Raw genomic sequence first — 12,021 nt, 5'->3', positions numbered from 1 at the left:
GCAGCTCAACACGGCTGCAGAGGACCTGGCGTCCCCTTCAGGCCTCCATGGGTACACACGCGTTAGAAATAAAGAGCCGGTCTACAAGAGCTAGTTCCGGGACAGGCTCCAAAACCACAGAGAAACCCTGTCTCGAAAAAACAAAAAACAAACAAACAAAAAAAATGTTTAGAAATAAAGAGCCGGACGGTGGTGGCGCATGCCTTTAATCCCAGCTCTCAGGAGGCAGAGGCAGGTGGATCTGTGAGTTCGAAACCAGCCTGGTCTACAGAGCCAGCGAGCTCCAGGATAGCCAAAGCTACACACAGAGAATCCCTGTCTTGGGGTGGGAGGGAAGGAAAGAGAGAGAGAAAGAAGAGGAAGAAGGAAGGCTTCCTCTGAGGATGTGTTCTCCAAACTGCCCAACAACATGTGCGTCTTCCGTTCAGTTCGCAGGTGCTTCTGTTGTCAGCAACTACAAGTGTAGGGGTTACCCAGAAAAAATCCTGAACAGCAGTTTCAGACAGGGACCCAAGGGGAACAAGAATCTCGTGGTTCAGAGAGAAGGCTAGGGGTGTGGCTCACTGGTCGAGCAACTGGGAGGCAGGCTCTGGGCTCGGTCCTCAGAGTCCTCACACACTCCTCCAAGAAGACTGATTTCTCTGTAGTAGGGCAAGCAGCGTGCTGTTCAGACAAACTCTCTGCCACTGAGCCATCTCCATCCTGCTCTTCCTCCTAGAACTTCATTTGACTTGTCCGTTTAGGAGAGGCAGACAGGAGCCCAGTCATGAGCGCCTTGTAAAATTTGTTTTACAGGCCAGATCAAGACTAGATTAGACTTACGCCAAGGGCAGGCGCAGCACTGAAGCGTCTTTCTGGCCTTTATTTTTTTTAAGCTATAAGTCACAGTTCTTGGGTGTGGTGTAGCACATGCTCCTGTAATTTCAGCACCTGAGAGGCAGAGACAGGAGACTCACTTCAACTTGGAGACCAGCCTAGTTTATATAGCTCCTGGATAGCTAGGGCTATTTATGGAGACCCTGTGTCTAAGAGCGCTCACCCCTTTAAAGGGGACAGTTTAGTCAATGTCTGTATATCCACAGGGTTGGTTATTTCCCCCAGAGGAATGTGAACCCACCTGAGCATGGTGGCATAGGCCTGTAGCCCCAGCACGTGCTTTACGGTGACTTTGTTTCTGTTGTTTCAATGATTAAAAAAAAAAAAAGTGCTCAGAACACCTATATAAAGGTGACCCTAGGTGGTCCATCCCTGGGAAAAAGGAGAATACGTGTCCTAGACCATTGGGCAATACAGAAGGACCCTGTCTCAAAACAGATGAACAAAAGATATGAAAAATGAACCGTGGGGGCTGGAGAGATAGCTCAGGTGAGGATCAGAGGTTCAAGGCCACCTTCACTTACCTTGCTGAATTCAAGGTCAGCTTGGAGTGTCTCGAAGAAAAAGAAAACCTGTAACATTAGCTAACATCCCTACCCCCAGCCCTAGGGAAGCACTAATTGACTTTATGTCTCCTATGTATATCCTCTCCTGGACAGTTCTGGCACCAGATCATACATCATGTGCCCATTGGTGTCTGCTTCTTTCACAGAACAGCATTGGACAGGTTCAGCTGTGGTTTTGTTCCTATCCAAATTTCATTCCTCATGTTTTCTTTCCAGCCCCCAACTTCTCCCCCTTCCCCAGCACTCCTCCTTTTCCTCCTAACCTTCTCACTTTCCTGCCCTTTCCCTTCTCTATCTCCCCTTCCTTTCCTAACATATCCTCTCCCTCGTCCCCTTCCACGTTCTCTCCCCTCCCCGGACCTCTGTGTCCCTTACCTCATCCACTGGCCTATTCTGACCCTTGATCTCTTTCAGGAAACTGCTTCCCTGTGGGAAAGGGCTCTGGTACGTAGGCGAGAATTAGGAAACAGAAACCCAGAGACAAAGACACCCCAAAGAGAGAGCGAGAGCACACACTGACCAGGCATTTATAGAGACAGAAACATGGACAGAGACAACAAGAAGCAGATGCCTCTGCTCTTTATTTATTGTTTAAACCTTTTTTAAAAAAAAGAAAATGGGAGGCTAGAGAGCTGGCTCGAACTTTAAGAGTGCTTGCCGTTCTTCCAGACAACCCAAGTTCAATTCCCAACACCTACATCAGGTGTCTTGCAACCACCTAAAACTCCAAGTTCCAAGGGGTCTGATGCCTCTGGCTTCTGCAGGCACCTGCACTCATACACATATACTCAAACACAGAGACACTTAATAAAAATAACTCTTTAAAAAGAAAAGAGAATGACATCTACTGCCTGCTGTTGAGGCTCAGACATCTCAGACCTGGGAGCCCCTTGTCTCCTCTCTCAAGCCTCTGTCCAGGCTAACAGTAATTGGGTCTGATCTACCTTCAAAATAGATTCCCACACAGATCTGTAGTCTGCCTTTCTCTTTCCTTTTTGAGGCTAATATTCCATTATATGAACATACCACATTGTATTTATCTATCCATTAACTGATGGACATTGGAGTTATTCTACTCACAACTTGTTGGTCTTTTTTTTTAATATATTTTATTTTTTTGAGACAGAGCTTACATCAATGGTAGAATTAAAGAAAGATAATTCCTCTTAGAATAGTTTGAAACAAGAGAGAAGCCAAAATCTGAATTCTTCTCTCCCTGTGTCTTCATTCTGTCTGTAGTTTGTGGTCTGTGGCCTGTCTGCTGTCTGGTTGTGTGTGTCTGATATCTGTTACTGTTGCCTGTCTCTAACAAAGGGGCTTGCTCTGAGTCTACTCAACAGCACAGGAACAGAATGAGGAACACTTTCCTCCAGAGATCTTTAGCAGAGTTTTACAAAGGAAGAAGTTACGTCATTGACTCAGAACAGCGCTCAAAGCCTCACAGGTGTTGGAGCTGTTTTCAGTAAATGACTGACACACAGATACACAGATTGTTCTGGGTCAGGGGAATGGGAAAGTATATAACTTAAAAGAGTAAAAAAAAGCTCTGTATTTAGCTTGGATTGTAACAGCTGACCTCATGGGGAATCCAAGGGTAGTAAGGCTGGTTACATTGTTCTCTTAAGGCAGGTTAAACTTACACAAAGTACACAGTAGGACAGTAGATTGAATACATGGTCTTCAATAGTCTCAAGGCATATTAATTCTGCAGCTAGGTCCGGGAAAAGTTCCGTCTCTTTGCAAACGGGATATTTTCAGAAGTGGATATTATCACATGGTCTATGTAGTTCAAAGCACCTGGCTTCGCTTGAAACTTACTTTGGTTTGCTAAACAGGCAGTTCAGCAATTATGAGCATCTGTTGCTCTTGCATAGGACCCAAGTTCAGTTCCCAGCCACCCACATCAGGTAGCTCACAACTGCCTGTAACTCCAGCACCAAGGAGGCTGAGTGGGCTTCAAAGACACTTGTATACACCGACATACACACATACATATACTTTTTGGCCAGACGGTAGTGGTGCACACCTTTAATCCCAGCACTCAGGAGGCAGAGGCAGACGGATCTCTATAAGTTTGAGGCCAGCCGGTCTACAGAGCAAGTTCCAGGACAGCCAAGGCTACTCTGAGAAGCCCTGTCTCGAAAAACAAAATAAAACAAACAAACAAAAAATCATTCAAAAATTGAAGCTAATGCTCGTTTACCATTCCCCAAATACTAGCAATGATCGAATTAATAATTGTACTAAACCTTTGTTTTTTCTAACTTTTGGACTTTGAGCTGGTTTCTGATATAATCCAGGATGGCCTCCAGGGACTGCAGGTGTGTACCTTACCATCACACCTGGTTTTATTCGGTGCTGAGGATCAAACCCAGGGCTTTCTTCACACCCGGCAAGCACTCTACCGCCTTAGCCACATCTCCAGCCATGTTTAAAACATACAAAAGCCATACAGTAATGTAGACCCGTCATGCTTCGAAGCAGCTGAAGGGAGTAATTTAGGCTGAATGTGAAATTAGGAACTAGATATGAAGTAGCTGTGTTGATAAAGTGCTTGCCTAGTGGGCTGGAGAGGTGGCTCAACAGTTAAGAGCACTGGCTGCTCTTCCGGAGGTTCTGAGTTCAATTCCCAGCACCCACATGGTGGCTCACAACCATCTGTAATGAGATCTGGTGCCTTCTCCTAGCTTGCAGGCAGAACACTATACATAATAAATAAATAAAATCTTTAAAAAAAAAAAAGTGTTTGCCAATGGCCAGTGGGCTGTGAGGCACTCAGCAATTAGGATGTCCACATGAGATTTGCCTTCGAGTACACTGGGTTTATTCACATAAACATCTCCTTATGATGCTATGCTGTTAGAAAGATTACAGTAGTTTCATGCAAATAGATCTCTCACAATCTGGGAACAGTAGGGCAGGAAATGCTGAGGCTTCCACTAGACTGTGAGGGTACTTCAGGAGCAGGCTCGATCTGAGTCCTTCAGCTGTGGCAAGCTGGGAGGATGGCACTTCGGAAAATTTCAGAAGGTCCTTTAGAGTTTCAGTCATCAGCTAGGGCTGAAGGTGGGTGGGTGTGAAGTCACCAATAATGCCAGGAACTCGATGGTCGCTGGAGACAGAGTCACAGTGGCCTGTCTCAAAGTTACCTTGCCTATGGGGCTGAGCACAGGGGGTGTCTTGGGAGCATGGTGATGCAATCCTGGGGTCCACTATCTGGTTTCAGGGGGGCAGTTTCTGTTGTTATTTTTTAAGATTTATTTATGTGGGTATGTGTGTATATGGGTGGGTGTTTTGTCTGCGTGTATGTTTGCATTGCCAGAAGAGGGCATCAGCTCTCATGAGACTACAGTTATAACAGTTGTGAGAGCCTCCAGGTGGGAACTGAACCCAGGACCTCTAGAAGAGCAGCCAATGCTCATAACCACTGAGCTATCTCTCCAGCCCCTGTTTTTAGTTCTTAAACTCTTTGGGTGTGCCAGCCCATAACTTTATCAGGCTCACAATTTTAACATACTATTTTTCTATATTAACAGTCAAAACTTTATGTTCACGTTGTTTGTAAATATTTCTTTGCTTACAGCAGCATCCTTTAAGTCAAAACATGTTATATTCATTTTGTCAAAACAAATTTTCAGTTCAAAAAAACATGTTTTCAACATAGTTTCCAAGTTACACAAGAATGGTTTTGCTCGCTGTAGCATACACAAAGGCCTGGGTTTGATGCATGACAATGCATGGCCTGGCAGTACACACCTGGACTCTAAGCACTTAGAAGTTAGAGGCTAGCCTGGGTTACATGAGACCCTGACTCAAAACAAAACAAAACAGAATGTAGGGTCAGAGGAGAATTGCTGACCCTTAATGATGGAAAGAGCAGTGGCAAAGATGCCTAAGCAGAAAGAGGAGGGAAGTAAGTGTTCATTGCAGTAAGCTGCCTCAAGGTCCTCTGTGAACCTCAGAGGAGTATGGAGTGCTGGGTCATGATGGCATATGGGAGGCAGAGGCAGGAGCATGGAGCTCACTGAAGTGAGACCGAAGCAGATGACAGCAGAAGAGATGACTAAATTAAGGTGGCTCCAGGGTCTGATGAGATGGTTCAGTGGTTAAAATCACTGGTTGCTCTTCCGGACCTGGGCTTGGCTTTGATTCCTGGCTCCTTTCCTTTTTTGTTTTGTTTTGCTTTGCTTTGTTTTTCAAGATAGAGTTTCTCTGCATAACTCTAACTGTCCTGGAACTCACTCTGGCTGGCCTCGAACTCAGAGATCCGCCTGTCTCTGCCTCCCAAGGTCTGAGATCAAAGGTGTGTGCCACCACTGCCAGCATGATTCCTACCTCCTATATGAAGGCTTACAACCATCTGTAATTCCCCCTTCAAGCCTTCTGGGTCACTGCACACATATAGTGCACAGACATATGCAGGCAAAACACCTATATACATAAAATTTAAAAAGGAAGAATGTTTGTTGAGGTGACTACAAAAGGAAGGACGGCAACTGAGGGCAGATGGGCAGATCTGCGCCTTCATACCTTAGCACCAGTGTCGTTTCCTGGAAGAGGCTCCAGCAGCATCAGGAACAGCTTAGGATGACTCGCAGCACTGAGAACATGTTTGGACTCCAGTGACATTTGCCCACAGGCTCTGAGCCTGAAACCCCAGTGACAGTAAAGGATGAGCAAGGTAAGGGATCAGCATTAAACCGGCTCTTCTGCTTCCACAACAGGAGGTTCTGGGGGAAGAGAAGCTGAAGGAGATACTGAAGGAGCGAGAACTCAAAGTTTACTGGGGCACGGCCACCACGGGGAAGCCACATGTGGCTTACTTTGTGCCCATGTCCAAGATTGCTGACTTCTTGAAGGCAGGGTGTGAGGTAAGAACACTTGCTATGAGCCAAGCTGTTGTCATTGTTAAATGACCAAAAGAGACCCTTAACAAGGGTGGGGGTGGGGAGGGAGTAGAAACCACTGGGGCCGATTTACATTTTGGTGGCTTCTTCTTATTGTTTCTGTCAAGGTAACAATTCTGTTTGCGGACCTTCATGCTTATCTGGACAACATGAAAGCTCCCTGGGACCTTCTAGAACTTCGAACCAGTTACTATGAGAATGTGATCAAGGCAATGCTGGAGAGCATTGGCGTACCTTTGGAGAAGCTCAAGTTTGTCAAAGGCACCGACTACCAGCTCAGCAAGTAAGCACGTGATCGCTCCTTGTGGATTTGGTATGCCTTTCTAATTACAGGGTGGTGCAGTCCAGGTACTCTTTAAATTTGGGTTGGGAGCTACTTGATACTACCTGTTAAGACCCATTAAACAGTCTATACCCTTTGTTGGTTTAATTCACCCATCAAAAATGTACTGGCTTGGAAACACCTAGGTTCTATCCTGTTTGCTACAGATACAAATATAACCCTAACCAAGCCTCAGCCTTGGAACCATAGCCTGTGGCAAAGGGATGGGAAATGGCCAGCCTCCCTTTCTCCTTTGGCCTCTGACTCTGTAAGTTTTGAAAAACTGGATATTAAGTTATATGCATCCCAAGGATTTGGGCCATTTGTGGCTTGCATTTGTATTTGTGTGTGTGTATGCTTGAGATCAAGCAAATAATGATAAAAGAAATATGAGAGGAGGCGGCCATCTTCCAACAATTCTTATTGTTATGTTGTATGGAGATGCTAAGCCACCTTATGTCAGGGACAGATGTGGGCATTGGTTGCCCTTGGTATAGATGCTGAGGTGCCAGGGGGTATCTATACCTCAAAACAACTGCTAAGTCATGGACACGCCATTGCTTGTGAGAGATGATTTTAAAGATGTTAAAGCATATGCTCTCAGGAGTGTAGAGTACTGTCTTAGAAGCAGAGCACAGTTGACTGCTTGACCCTGGGAGAGTTAGAATCTCAGAGTAGGTCCAATGAGACAAGGTGCACCAAAGCACAGGAAAAGACTGAAAAATGAACTATATTATAAGCCGGGTGGTGGTAGCACTTGACTTTAATCCCAGCACTCAGCAGCAGAGGCAGGAGGATCTCTGAATTTGAGGACAGCCCAGGCTGCTACACAAGGAAACCCTGTCTTGAAAGACAGAGACAGAGAGAGAGAGAGAGAGAGATTGCTATTTTATGAAGTCCTGCGTGGAATTCCCAGAAAATTCCCATATCAAATTAAGACCTCCACCACATCAAAAGTAAAATTAAAAAAATATCAAGCCACAGGCTGGGGTGTAATTCTGTGGTAAAATAAATACTTAACACACATAAATTCTTGATCTCAAGCATACACACACAAATACAAATGCAAGCCACAAATGGCCCAAATCCTTGGGATGCATATAACTTAATATCCAGTTTTTCAAAACTTACAGAGTCAGAGGCATATATGCCTTTAATCCCAGCACTCAGGAGGCAGAAACAGGCAAATTTCTATAAGTTCAGGATTAGTCTGAGCTACATGGTTCTAGGCCAGCTAGCGATACATAATGAAAGACTGCGTCAAAAAATAAATAAATAAACAAAAATGATGATTAATTTTTTTAGTGACCCAATCAAGTAAAAAAAAGGTTCAATTGAGAATTTCTTAGAATTCTCAAGTGACTAGTAATCATATGGAAAAGAATAATGTACCCTGGTTGTTATTCAGAAAAATTGAGATTAAAATCATTCTGAAAAATCACAATGTAGTCAGTAAATGGAAAAAAAATTTAAGAGGCAAAATAGGTAATAAAATTCACAATAATTGGTCTGAAGAAATGGCTCTGTGGTTAAGAGCACCAGCTTTTCTTCTAAAGACCTATGTTCAATTCCAGCACCAACATAGCAGTTTACAGCTGTCTGTAACTCCAGTTCCAGGGGATCCAACACCCTCACACAGACAAAACACCAAAGCACATAAAATAGAAATAAATAGAATTTTTTTAAAAAATACTGACAAAATCACGTTGGAAAATGGTTTGGCCTTATCTGCTGCAATTTGAGATGCAAATCCCCCGTGACCCTGGGACTTCAGGCTGGTAGGGGGATATGCCAGTATATAACAGTGTATACCTGTGTAGACGCTTGTTTCCCGGCCACAGCTTACAGATACAAATGCAAAGCTGAAAAGCAGCAACAGGCTTAAGATAAGGTTCCTCTAGCGGGGGCAGAACTGGGTAGAATTAGGAGAGGGCACTGGGTACTGCTGAGCTTTTCTTTCTTTCTTGGGGGAGTTTTTTGAGACAGAATTCTGTGTGTAGCTTTGGAGCCTGTCCTGGAACTCACTCTGTGACCCAGGCTGGCCTTGAACTCACAAAGATCTGCCTGCCTCTGCCCCTGAGTGCAGGGATTAAAGGTGTGCACCACCACACCCAAGGGTGATATTTTTAAAATTTATTTATTTTATGTGTATGAGTGTTTTGTCTGTGGATATATTCACACCCCTTGGATGCCTGTGCCCCTGGAACTGGACTTATGTACAGTTGTGAGCTACTGTGTGGGTGCTGGGAACCAACCCAAGTCCTTTGCAAGAGTAAGTGTTCTTAGGCCAGGCGGTGGTGGCGCATGCCTTTAATCCCAGCACTCGGGAGGCAGAGGCAGGCAGATCTCTGGGAGTTCGAGGCCAGCCTGGTCTACAAGAGCTAGTTCCGGGACAGGCACCAAAGCTACAGAGAAACCCTGTCTCAAAAAAACAAAACAAAACAAAAACAAAAAAATAAGTGTTCTTAACCACTGAGCCACTTTGCCAGCCATATACCATATATTTAAAACATTTTTTTTTGAAGGTATGGAAGAAAGATTGGAAAATTGTAGTATTTATTGATTAGGGATTCCAAAAGAGAGAAGGGGTTGGCAAAGATGCAGTGTATCACGAGATAATAGTAGAACGTTTTCCAGAACCAAAAGGAAAACCAGAAATTTAAAGTAATAGTTTGGATGAATGGATGGATCTCACGTTGTGGAAGTGATGGCAGTGCTGTCTTTATTATTATTATTATTATGTATACAATAATCTATGTATGCCTGCAGACCAGAAGAGGGCACCAGACCTCATTACAGATGGTTGTGAGTCACCATGTGGTTGCTGGGAATTGAACTCAGGACCTTTGGAAGAGCAGGCAATGCTCTTAACCACTGAGCCATCTCTCCAGCCCCCTTTTTTTGTTTTGTTTTTGTTTTTCGAGACAGGGTTTCTCTGTAGCTTTTGAAGCCTGTCCTGGAGCTAGCTCTTATAGACCAGGCTGGCCTTGAACTCACAGAGATCCACCTGCCTCTGCCTCCCGAGTGCTGGGATTAAAGGCGTGTGCCACCACTGCCTGGCAGTGCTGGCATCCTAAGGTTGGGGGGCTGTCCTGGGACACTGAGGCCTGGGCTCAGTCTTACAGCTGTCTCCTCTGCCTTTCTTCTTAAGAGAGTACACGCTGGATGTGTACCGATTGTCCTCTGTGGTCACACAACATGATGCCAAGAAAGCCGGAGCTGAGGTTGTGAAGCAGGTGGAGCACCCTTTACTGAGTGGCCTGCTGTACCCTGGACTGCAGGTATGCAAGAGGGAGGGGAGGGTACCAGTTGCCTTTCTGCACTCTTTCATTTGTTTTTTAAGGGTTTTTTTTTAATGCATATTGCTATTTTGTCTCTCCGTGTGTGTGTGTGTGTGTGTGTGTGTATGATACATATATATGTGAAGTGATGGCAGTGCTGTCTTTTTTTATTGTATACAATAGTCTATCTGCATGTATGTCTGTAGGCCAGAAGAGGGCACCAGACCTCATTACAGATGGTTGTGAGCCATCTATATATGGGTGGGGTGTCCAATCCCCTAAAACTCTGGAGTTATACACAGTTATAAGCTGCCATGTGGGTGCTGGGAATTGAACCTGGGTCCTTTGGAAGAGCAGCTGGTGCTCTTAACCACCAGCCCTCTGCATTGTTTCTAATGAGTGTTCAGAAGCTTCTCAGGCACTGGCTGTACCCTGTACTCGCTCTTCTCCTTCCTGGATACTTCTTTACTGTAAGCCCCTGTCTCCCGTTTCCTTTCTGTTTTGGGGGGGGGGTTTGTTTTGTTTGTTTGTTGTTTTTTGGTTTTTGTTTTTTGTTTTTTTTTTTTTGGTTTTTTGGGGTTTTTTTTTGAGACACCACCATGTCTGGTTCCTTTCTGATTTTAAGACTGCTCTATTGTAAATTCAAGGTTGACCTAGGTTATATAGCCAGAGTATAGATGGATGGATGGATGGACAGACAGACAGAGAGGGGGAGGGAGAGAGAGAGATAAAAGAGCTAATTAAAGCTATGGACTTCAAATACTGCACAGTAGCAGAATGTTTGCTTAGGTTTGATCTCTAATACTATAAAGAGGGAAAAAGTTATTAAAATTTTAACTCGACGCTGGGCATAGTGGGGTATGCCTTTAATCCCAGCACTCAGGAGACAGAGACAGGTGGATCTCTATGAGTTTGAGGCTAGGCTGGTCTACCAAGCAAGTTCAGGACAGCCAGCACTACACAGAGAAACCCTGTCTCAAACCCCCCCACACCAAAAAGTTTTTTTTTTCTTAGCTGAGCAAGGTGGCACATAAGTCTGTAGGATTAGCTACTGAAGAAACTAAGGTGGCTGGGTGTGGAGGCGCACACCTTTAACCCCAGCCCTCAGGAGGCAGAAGTAATGGAAGTCTTTAAGGTCAAATCCAGCCTAGGAGTTCCAAGCAAGCCTGGCAACAGAATGAACAAATTTTTTTTTTGTTGTTTGTTGATTGTTTATTTCAAGACAGGGTCCCTCTGTGTAGCCCTGGCTGTCTTGGAACTCACAGAGATATGAAGATCCTGAGTTCAAGGTGATTAGGCTACGTGAGGAAATTATCCTCATTCCAGTTGTGTGTTTGTTTTAATTTAAGTACCATGTAGTCTCCCAGTTGCTGAGAAGTGTTTTGTTTTACTCAATTTAAATATTTGTTTGTTTGTTTGATGTGTATGAGTGACCTGTCTTCACCCACACCAAAAGGTCCTGTTATAGGTTGTTGTGAGCCACCATGTGGTTGCTGTGAATTGAACTCAGGACCTTTGGAAGAGCAGCCAGTGCTTTTAACTGCCGAGTCATCTCTCCAGTCCCTGGGTTTTGTTCTTTTAAGATAAGGTCATGCTATGTACTTCTGCCTGGCCAAAAATTTGCAGGAAGTTTCCTGGCTTTGCCTTCAGAGTGCTAAGATTAGAGGTATGCACCACCACACCCAACTCTTTTTTTTTTAGTTCTTCAATCAAATGGTGTAGATTTCTAGTCTGTGGTAACCATGTGTGGTTACTACTAGGAGGTGCTAGAACAGACAGCCCAGAGAGAACATGCTCACGGTTACAGAGAAGTTCTGTGGACAGTGCTGGTGTAGCTAGTTTTTTACTCAGCCTTCCCGTGTGTCCTCTTCCTCGCTCCTAACCTCAACTAATTATGATCTAAATTTTACCAGTGTTGCTTTTTAAAACTCTTAAACTCAGGTCTAGGGAGATGATTCAGTGGATAAGGGTGCTTGCTCTTTCAAACCCCCAGCACCAACATTTTAAAAAGGGGGGGGGGGGCAGGCAGTAGTGAGTTTGAGGCAACCTGTTCTACAGAGCAAGTTCCA

General features: G+C 44.6%; 1 protein-coding gene across 1 annotated transcript in view; it reads left to right on the top strand.

Annotated features, from left to right (window-relative positions):
* The window catches only part of Yars1 (tyrosyl-tRNA synthetase 1), a 28,476-nt gene that overhangs the window by 696 nt on the left and 15,759 nt on the right, over window positions 1–12,021 (top strand). Inside the window, exons 2-4 of the mRNA XM_057784367.1 lie at window positions 6,167–6,313; window positions 6,457–6,632; window positions 9,823–9,952. Coding sequence (XP_057640350.1) covers window positions 6,167–6,313; window positions 6,457–6,632; window positions 9,823–9,952 — 453 coding nt within the window. The remainder of the gene's footprint in view (window positions 1–6,166; window positions 6,314–6,456; window positions 6,633–9,822; window positions 9,953–12,021) is intronic.

Source organism: Chionomys nivalis, chromosome 11, assembly GCF_950005125.1.
Source record: "Chionomys nivalis chromosome 11, mChiNiv1.1, whole genome shotgun sequence".
Lineage (NCBI taxonomy): Eukaryota > Metazoa > Chordata > Mammalia > Rodentia > Cricetidae > Chionomys > Chionomys nivalis.
The sequence above is the reverse complement of the archived record's forward strand: the minus strand, read 5'-3'. Positions and strand labels throughout refer to the sequence as shown.